Raw genomic sequence first — 9,807 nt, forward strand, 5'->3', positions numbered from 1 at the left:
ATGTCCACGCCTCCTTCTTGTCCAAAAGGGCGATTGATTGAAGAGGAAAAAGGCAAAAAATTAGGATTAAAAATGAAGAAAATAAAAAGGCCATGACAATGCAGGTGGGCCCGGCCGGCGAGGCTCAGCGGCTGAGCATTGACCCAGGAGCCAGGAGGTCACAGTCCGATTCCCGGAGGTCGGAGCACAGGCCTGGGGTGTGGGCTCCATCCCCAGTGGGGGGCGTGCAGGAGGCAGCCGGTCCATGATTCTCTCTCATTATGGGTGTCTCTCTCTCCCTCTCCGTCTCTCTTCCTCTCGGACATCAATAAAAACGTATTTTTTAAAAAGAAAGTGATGGCTCTGGCTGGTGTTGCTCGGTGGCTAGAGCATCAGCCTGTGGGCTCAAGGATCCCGGGTTCGATTCCGGTCAGGGGCATGTACTTTGGTTGTGGGCACATCCCCAGTGGGGGGTGTGCAGGAGGCAGCTGGTCGATGTTTCTAACTCTCTCTCCCTCTCCCTTCCTCTCTGTAAAGAGGTGACACATAATGAGTGAGGTGATTGTGCTAAGGCAGACACATGGCCTTGCGGAGGCGGAGAGAGGACGGCTCCCAGGGCGTGGGGGCGTGGGGGCAGCGTGGGGGCATGGGGGCGGCGTGGGGTCAGGGGTCGCAGGACACCCCAGACAAACAGGCGAGGCCGAGCCCGGGGGCTGGGCTGGAGCTGGAGACTGGCTTGGCGGGCGCTCTAACCACCGGGAAACACTGGCCAGGGCATCTCCGTTCACACGGCCAAGCACAGCCCTACCCCCACCAGGACCTTGGCACGTGCAGCCTGCTCTGGCCAGAGGCCCATTCTCCAGGTCTCTGTCCCCGACCGCCGCCTCCCACAGGCCCACCACGACCTCTCCCCTCCCACCTCGCGCCTTCCCGGGTTCCGGCCCCGCTGGTCGCTGGGTCACCGCCCTCTGCACGCTCTCAGACGCTGCATCCCGGTCCTGTCTCACTGGACGGCGGGCGGCGGGCAGGAGGGGAAGCTCGGGGCCGCAGGCGTGCACGTGTCCTGACTCTGCAGACACCAGATGCTATTTTTACCGACGACGGCCGCTCCGTAATAACTGGCTTCAGAGAGAGAAGATGAGCGGCCGATGGGGGGGTGGATGCAGGGTGGTGTCCTCGGACGTCCCAGGACAAAGAGGGACGGACGAGCGGTCTCTCGGTTTTACTGCCCCCCCCAGGTCACACGTGCAGGTGCACACGGATGACACTGCTGTCACACATGTGGCCATGACACGGGGAGACAGAGGCACAAGCAGGGAGGCCAGTGGTCAGGGGGGTCCAGCTGTGGGCCCACTGCTCACCATGACGGCACCAGGTGCTTCCACATACACACGCCAAAAACACACATGGGTGCGTGCACATGTGTTGTCACATGTATACGCTCGTATACACATCACACATGTGCAGTTGCGCGCACACATGCACACACTGCCCTGGAGGCACAGGCAGCAGGCCCTCCGGTGGTGGAGTCATTTGCAGATTGTCTGCACGTCTCCGCTCAGCTTGTCCGAGATTCATCGTCAGACGCCCCCCCGGCCGCCTGTCCCGTGGCGGCGGGCGGGCCGTGAGCAGCGACCACAGAGGCGGGGGCGCCCTTGTCCCTGCGCCTCCTCCCAGCCTGGCACTGCCCAGGCCGCGGGACAGGAAGCCGGAGCGGCGGGCACTTCTCCTTCGGGCGCTCGGAGCAGCTGAGAGCAGCTCAGGAGCTCCCGCGCCCTCTGCCCAGGTCCACCAGCCGCTCCACTTCCTGCTTTAGCGCCCGTCCCCCCGGCGGGCTCTCCGGCTCCCAGGTCCAGCGGGGGCGCCTGCCTGCTCCCCGGGCCCAGCGGGGGCACCCGACGGCGGCCCCAGCACCGCCCGGTGCCGCCAGCTCGCCTTCCCGGTGAGGCGCCCCGTCTCCCGGCCCCTGCGCCCGAGCTGCCGACCTTGGCATTCTGAGGCGCTCGGCGCACGGCGTGTCCTTCGGCGTGGCCTTGTCTGCTCCTCGGCGATCAGACCGGGCCTGTGTCCAGCCAGGACGGCAGCCGGGACGGCCACCGAGCTCCCGGCCGGGACCTGCCCTTTCTGCGGGCTGGGGCAGGAGCGGCAGGTGCCGTCCCCGGAGAGGGGCCCCCCCGCGGGAACCGGCCCCGTGGTGGCTCTGAGCCACGGACGGCAGCCGCCTCCCACCTGGCGCCCGTCCCCCCCCAGACACGCCAGTGGGCCTTGGGGTCATGACCTAGGCCCGTGGCCGGCAAACCACGGCTCGCGAGCCAGAGGCGGCTCTCTGGCCCCTGGAGAGTGGCTCTTCCACAAAACACCACGGCCTGGGCGAGTCTGTGTTAATGACGTGGCGTTAGAAGACGTTTAAGTTTAAAATACGTGGCTCTCCGAAGAATGCCAGTCGTTGTGCTGTTGTATTTGGCTCTGTGGCCCGATGAGTTTGCCGACCACTGGGCCAGACGCTCCCACCACGTGTGTGCTCTGGATCCACTGGGCCAGACGCTCCCACCATGCGTGTGCTCTGGATCCACCAGGCCAGACGCTCCCATCACGCGTGTGCTCTGATCTGCTCCGGCTGTCCCGCCTCTGCTGGCACACGTGCCGGCCGGCAGCCTTTCTTTTTAAAAACGTTTTTATTGATGTCCGAGAGGAAGGGAGAGCGAGAGCGAGAGCAACACCAGTGATGAGAATCACGGACCGGCTGCCCCTGCACGCCCCTCACGGGGTGGAGCCGCGCCGGGCCTGTGCCCCGGCGGGAACGAACCCTGACCTCCCGGCTCCTGGGTGTTAGTTCTCGACGCTCACCCCGGGCCTCACGGCTGGACGGGCCGCAGTGCTCATGTATCTTGGCGAGGTGTTCACGTCAGCACCGTGCTCACAAGGTGAGGCTGGCCGCTCGCCCGTGGAGGGGGAAGGAGGGAACGGGGGGAGGGGGAAGGGCAGTGAGGGCGGAGGAGAGAGGAGACCTCCCTGGGGCCTGTGCTGGGCCCACCCTGCGGCCGTGGGACCCCCGTGTGGCTCTGCCCGGCACAGGTGGAGCCGGGGCTGAGGCTGGCAGCGTGGTGGGCACACACCAGGCGGAGAGCGGAGCTTGGCCTGGAACACTGGTGCCCGTGACCGTCAGGGTGGGCAGGGAGCGGGCAGTGGGAGGGCCAGGGCTGGGGGATGACAGGGCAGGCAGAGGGGCTGTGGGCCCCCCCAGGAAGGCCCTGCTGCAGGGAGGGCCCATGGGCATGCTGGCCAGCAGCCCCATGACCGCCATCACCCCGGGGTGGGCACCCAGGGACCCAAACCGGGTGGTCACACGGAGCCTGAGGCTCGATGGCAGCGGCGGCTACAGAGTGGGGGGGGGGGGGGCAGGTGGGTTGGCTGCGGACCCCCTGCCCCAGGTCTGGGGGGGGAAGGCGGGGGGCGGGCGGGGCAGGGGCAGCTGCGGACCACCTGCCCCAGGTCCCCGGAGCGGGGGGGGGGAGGGGCGGGCGGGGCAGGGGCGGCATTGAGGGCAGGCTCCGGAGGGCAGAGCCCTGGGGGCGCTGGGGCGGGCAGGGACGATCCCTCCAGCAGCGGGAGCTGGAAGTCGGGGAGCCCTGTGCTCAGGCCCCACACAGAAGTGACCCCAGGCCTCCGGGCCTGAACGAGAGAAAACGACGGACATAGCCTCCCGAGGAAATCAGAAGCTCATGGGCCCTCCGTTCGGCCGAGGGCCTGAGACATTCCGGAGCCACAGCCTCCCCCCCCCCCCCCCCGAAGGCCCCGTCTGCGGTGGAGGCCTCAGTGTCCCCGGCGCCAGGATGGGCAGCGAGGCCGGCCTGGTCCAGTCTCCGCAGCGGAGGGCCCGGCCCGGCCTGCGGGTGGCACAGCGTGGGCAGAGGCCTGGGGGAGGCTGGGTGCGTGTCCGCTCGCCGGGGTCCTGCTTCGGCTGCCCTTGGCCGGGCCGGTAGGCAGTGCCCTTGTGCCAGCCGGGGGCACCCCCCTCGTTCCCCGCTCCCTGGGGAAACAGGTCAAATTACCAGCCAGGCAGGTGGCACCAGGGACTGTCCAAGCCAGAGCCACCCGGCGAGGCTCAGCGCCTGCCGCCGCCAGCCGGGCTGGCGATGCCCTCCCGGCCCCGGAGGCTCCGTGCAAGCCGTCCGGCCACCCCTCACCCCCACCCCCACCCCACAGCCCGCAGGCCGCACAGGCTCAGGGCCCGCTGTCCGGGTGTGTGTGTGTGTGTGCGTGTGTGTGTGGGTGTGTGCGTGTGTGTGTGCGTGCGTGTGTGTACGTGTGTGTGCGTGTGTGTGTGTGTGTGTGTGTGTGTGTGGCCGCGCAGGGAGCAGGGCTGCAGGCACGCCGGGCCAAGGCGCTGGGTTTGGTTTATTCGAAGCGGCCAGGTCAGGGCCCCGTCCAGAACAGACTGTGCGAGACGCACAGGCCAGGCCACTGGGGGCTGCCGGACAATCACTGCCGGCCGGCCGGATGGACTGACAGACAGGACCTGCTGACGGGCCCGGGACAGGGCGCCCCCAGAGGCCACTGCGCACCGGGGCGGAGACGCAGACAGGCCCGGTCCTGCCGAAAGGGGTCGGGGAGCGCGGCGGGTCGGAGCTCCCCGAGCCAAGCCCCCGGATGGCCGCACCCCGGGCGCCCCGGGCAGCGTGACTTGGAGGTGGCCGAGCTCGGCAGGAGGAGGACGCGATAAGAGCAGGAGGCGGCCCGGGGACCAGCCAGCCCGGCCGCCCCTCCCCCGGCCAAGGGCAGCCGGAACATTCCAGCGCGGCCAGGAGGGGCGGACGCCTCACCTCCTCGGAGCTCAGCAGGGACCTTGAGCGGCCGCTGCTCCGGGGAGACGGGCAGGAAGCAGCCCCGTGCCGGGCTGTGCGGCCTGCAGGGCCCGTGTCCCCGTGTCTCCATGTCCCCACATCCCGTGTGTCCCTGTGTCTCCGTGTCTCCACATCCCGTGTGTCCCCGTGTGTCCCCATGTGTCCCCGTGTCTCCACATCCCGTGTGTCCCCGTGTGTCCCCGTGTCTCCACATCCCGTGTGTCCCCGTGTGTCCCCGTGTCCCCACATCCCGTGTGTCCCCATGTGTCCCTGTGTCCCCATGTCCCCACATCCCGTGTGTCCCCGTGTGTCCCAGTGTCTCCACATCCCGTGTGTCCCCGTGTCCCCATGTGTCCCCGTGTCTCCACATCCCGTGTGTCCCCGTGTGTCCCCGTGTCTCCACATCCCGTGTGTCCCCGTGTGTCCCCGTGTCCCCACATCCCGTGTGTCCCCATGTGTCCCTGTGTCCCCATGTCCCCGTGTCTCCACATCCCGTGTGTCCCCGTGTGTCCCAGTGTCCCCGTGTCTCCACATCCCGTGTGTCCCCGTGTCCCCGTGTCCCCGTGTCCCCACATCCCGTGTGTCCCCGTGTCCCCGTGCCCCCACATCCCGTGTGTCCTGCCCAGCCAGGAGGGGTGGGCCTCCCCAGAGACCAGGGAGGCCAGCCTGTCTCCCCAGGGTGCCCAGCAGCTCGGGGACAGCCGGGCCGGGCGACATGTCGGATTCCCACTCACCACACACACGCCGGGGCCTCCTGGACCCACCCCGCTCCCCGGCCCAAAGGCCCCGCATAGCGCTCACCCACCCCACCCAGCAGCTCCAGAGGCTCCAACCAGGGGGGACCCGCCCCTAAGACGCTCAGGGGCTGTTTGGTGCCTGGGCGGAAACCCGGCCTCCTGGGTGGGCTGCAGGGACTCTGTCCGCTGTTCATCCACCTGTCCATCCACCTGTCTGCCCCCCACGGCCCTGGGCCCGGCTTCTCGGGGGGTCACCAAGGAGCCCCCGTCACACTGGGTCCCGAGCTCCACAGGCTGAGCGCACCCCTCCTGCTCGCCCTGCGCCCACGGACCTGGAGGCGGCGGGGAGTGGAGAGGACCCCGAGCCGCTCGGCAACGGCGGGTCCCGGGTTGGGCCGCGGCCGCTGATGAGAACGCCCCACAGCTCCCACCAGGCCCCCGGCACAGACCCTGCCAGACCCCGGGCCTTCGGCAGGAGCCCAGGCAGGAGGCGGCTCAGCACCAGACGGTCAGAGGGAGGAGGGAGTGTGAGTCTGAGGGGGACCGAGACCAAGGCCCCCACACTGTCCAGCCCGGCCGCCCCCCTCGGGGCCAGAGCCTGCACCTCCAGCCGTGACGCTGGCCTCGGGGACGCACAGCGGCCCGCCCGCCCGCCTCGGACCCGGGCCCAGGCCGGGCTCCCATGCCCTCGGGGAGATGTGGGCCAGCCCCTGGGACGGAGGAGCCTCCACCTTCTACGTCTTGGGCGTCGACTCGCTGGCCCAGGACACAGAAAAGTGGTGTCACCAGGATGGACCACAGGGCAGCGAACCCCCCTCCAGCCGGGGACAAGGCTGGCCGGAGCCTCAGCGACCCTCTCCGGAGCTCCTGAGGTCAGTGTGCCGGGGGGCTGGGGATGGCTCCGTGCACCTGGCCATCCCTGCACCCATCCACTTACCTATCTGTCCACCCACCCACCTGTCCACCCACCCACCCGTCCACCCACCCACCTACCTGTCCACCCACCTACCCATCCACCCATCCACCCACCCACCGTCCATCCTTCCCTCCTCCTGTCCACCAGCCCCACCCACCTATCCACCCACCCATCTCTCCATCAGCCCCCACCCACCCGTGCATCTACCCATCACCTCTCCATCTGTCTGTCCACCACCTACACGCCCACCCAGACAAGACCTTCTCCTGCTCTGGCTGTGGCCTCACGCTGGAGAGCTGTGTCCAGCTGAGCTCACAGGAGCCGGGCCTGGAACCCTGACCCCGTGGGCAGGGCACCCACAGGCCCGCGGTGCCACAGCGCAGGGGGGACTGTGCAGCCGGAGAGGGACCCCTGCTGGGGGCGCCCCCTCCTCGGCCCGCCCTGCTCCCGGCGTCCGCGTCACAGAGAAGCCCCTCGGCGGTGAGCTGTCTGCTGGGCTCGGCCGCGTCGTGGCTGCCGCCCCTCCCCCCGTGACTCAGTTTCCCCTCTGCAACAGTGCCCCCAGCTCAGCATCCACCGTGGTCGGGAGGCCCAGGAGGGCGGGCCCGGGACGGTGGACCAGGGCCCGTGCCCTCCACACCCTCCCTGCCGCTGCCCCTCCTGCAGGGTCTGGGGGCGCAGGAGCCTCCCGCCAGGCGGGCACCGGAGCCACCGCCAGGCACATGGCCGTCGGCGGGCCTCACTTCGGGGAAGGCGGGCGGCTCGGCCCAGCCAACCGCCGGGGCTGGCGTCCAGCACGTCAATGATTAACACCACAAGGTGCCGCGGGCCGCGCGCGGGCAGTCCTGGGCCGGGCGGGGGCACCGTGCCAGGCGTGAGAGCCTCGCCCCGTCCTCATCCTGGGCCCCTCGGGGGCCCCTCCTCCGGCCCCGGGTCCTCCGAGCTGCCCCCGAGCTCCGGGACAGGGACACCCGCCCGGCCCCGGCCGCCTCGGGCGTCCCCCCCGCTCCCCATCCCCCCGAGAAGCCACCCGGCCAGATCCGGGGAGGCCGGGCGCGGGCGCGGGCGCACTTCCGAGGCCGAACAATCGGAAGCAGGAAGCAGGCACGGGAGCCGAGACTTCCTCTGGGTGGGCCGGCCACTTCCCCCGGCACCGCGGCCGAGCTCCCCGAGGCCGGAGCTCCCGAGGCCGGAGCTCCCCGAGGCCGCGTCCCAGGGCGCCCGCCCCGGGACCTCTGGTCAGGGCGTCAGCGCTGCCCGGCTCCCCTCTGCCCACACGCCCAGCCCCTGCTGGGAGCTGGCACCACAGGGTGGGAGGCAGCCAGGCAGGGTCCCCTCCAGGCCCCCCCCCCCCCGGCCTCAAGGAGTTTGGGCCCAGCCGGTGAGGGGGGGAGGGACCCCGTGTGCAGGTGACCCACCGCCCGGCGCTGGGTGTCTGCAGAGCCGCGCTGCTGGGGGCGGGGGGCGAGGGAGTCCCGTGAGGTCACTGCACAGGACGCCCCGAGGCCAGCCGCTGGGCCTGGCGGGTGGGGAGGGGGCTTGAAGACCGGCCCCTGCCTTTGGGGACATGGCTCTCGTCCCGGCTGCCGTGGAGGCCTGCCCTCCCAGCACGAGGGCAGCACGCCGGGAACCACGGGCATCCCCAGAGGCCACAGGGGAGGCCGGCTGCCTGGCCCTGCTGCCCCACCTGCCCCGACGAGGCTCCGGGGCCGGGCCTGGCCCCGCTGCCCTCGGCCCCGGGAGGAGACAGGGCCCTGGGTGCCCAGCTGGTCCCCCAGCCCCGGCCCGAGGGGCAGCGTCTAGGCAGGGACCGTGGAAGGAGGAGGCCGGCCCGGCTCGGCTGAGTGAGGCTCCCAGGACAGAGGGAGGCCGGCACCGGACCCAGGGCACCGCTGGGCCACCCAGCGCCGGGGCCACCCAGCGCCGGCTCCCCGAGGCCTGGACTTCCTGGTGCCCCGTCCCTGAGCAATGGGGCGCCCTGCCCCGCCCCTGGCAGGCATGCCCCCCCCCCCCCCCCCGCGGGCCTGGAGCACCTGCTAACGGCCGGGCGGGTGCTGCTGGGAGGCCCCTTCCTCCCGCATGGCTTCTGGACGGACACCCGGCCGGTCCCTCTGCACCACGCGCGCCCCAGTCCCTCTGTCTGTCCAGGCTCCTCTGAGCAGGACCAGGTGCGAACACCCGGCCCCTCCCACCCCAACGCTGAGCCTCAGGGACACCGCCAGGCCCGCCCCTGCAGGAGACCACCCAGGGGCCTGCGGGGCTGGGAGTCGGGGGTCAGAGCACTGCGGCAGGGGCGCCACCCCTCCCCGGGCTCCTGAGCCGGGGGCACAGCTGCCCCTGAGGCATTCTGTCCCTGCTCACAAGGGCGCGCTCCTGGCACAGGCCCCTCCCAGAACGGTTAACACCTGGAGTCCTTCCCAGCCGGCTCCCCCACGCACAGGCCTGGGCAGGGCCAGTGGGGGCTCCCGGCTCAGCCAGGGGTCCCTCATGCCTCCAGGGTCAGACCCAACGTCTGAACTCGAAGGCACCGGCTCCTGTGGTTCCACTCCCCGCTCCCTGCTCCCGCCTCCCCTCCGGGCCGGGGCGCGGGGACGCAGGTGGCTCCGGGCAGAGCCGGTCCCTGTCCGGGACAGGGAGCCCGCCGGTACTCACACGGCGAAGTGGTAGACGAAGCACTTCCAGCCGGTCGGCCGCTCCAGGAAGTTGTAGACGCGGCCCTGGACGTGGGTGCGCGCCAGCAGCGGGCGGCGGGCGCTGTAGATGGAGACGCGCGGGTCCAGGCTGACGGGCGGCCGCGGGCCCGGGGCGGTGGGCAGGGCGCCGGGCGGGCCCCCGGCCGGCCGCTCCTCTGCCAGCTCCAGCGCCAGGGGTGGCCTCCGGGCCGGGCCCGCGCTGCCCCTCCGGGCGCCCGGCCGGCCCCAGCCCCAGCCCCAGCGCTTCCCCTCGGCCCGCGGCGGGGAGGCGGCCATGGCGGAGCGGCCGGCGGCGGGCGCGGGCACTGAGCGGCGCCTCTGGTGCCAGCCTTCCCGGCCGGTGCCCGCCCGCCGGGCTGGGGGCGGGGCCGGAGGGGGCGGTGGCCACGGGTCCCGGGATGGCGCGCCCCGCCCCGGCCGGATGCCCCGCCCCTCCAACCGGCGGCTCGGAGTGCCCTGGCCGGGCGAAGGGCTCACCTGCCGGCCCGCCTGCCTGCCCTGTCCCGCTCTGCCCACCTGCCGGCCCGCCTGCCTGGCCCCGCCCCGCCCCCCGGCCTGGCCCGCCCCTGCCCCGCCCCGCCCCGCCGCCTGCGGGCCGCCCCTCTGCCTTCACCTGTGTGCCCTGCGCTCGCCGCCCT

General features: G+C 71.4%; 1 protein-coding gene across 3 annotated transcripts in view; it reads right to left on the minus strand.

The window, feature by feature from the left end:
• KCNQ1 (potassium voltage-gated channel subfamily Q member 1) overlaps window positions 1–9,537 on the minus strand; it is a 166,188-nt gene extending 156,651 nt beyond the window's left edge. For 2 of the 3 annotated variants that reach the window (XM_084907067.1, XM_084907068.1), the window contains exon 1: window positions 9,129–9,537. In XM_084907067.1, coding sequence (XP_084763193.1) covers window positions 9,129–9,445 — 317 coding nt within the window. In that variant the 5' untranslated portion in view covers window positions 9,446–9,537. The remainder of the gene's footprint in view (window positions 1–9,128) is intronic. The other variant, XM_084907069.1, reaches the window with a different exon arrangement.
• Window positions 9,538–9,807: the final 270 nt, after the last annotated feature.

The sequence above is a fragment of the Pipistrellus hanaki genome (genome assembly GCF_964339955.1).
Source record: "Pipistrellus hanaki genome assembly, contig: scaffold_39, whole genome shotgun sequence".
In the NCBI taxonomy this organism is placed as follows: domain Eukaryota; kingdom Metazoa; phylum Chordata; class Mammalia; order Chiroptera; family Vespertilionidae; genus Pipistrellus; species Pipistrellus hanaki.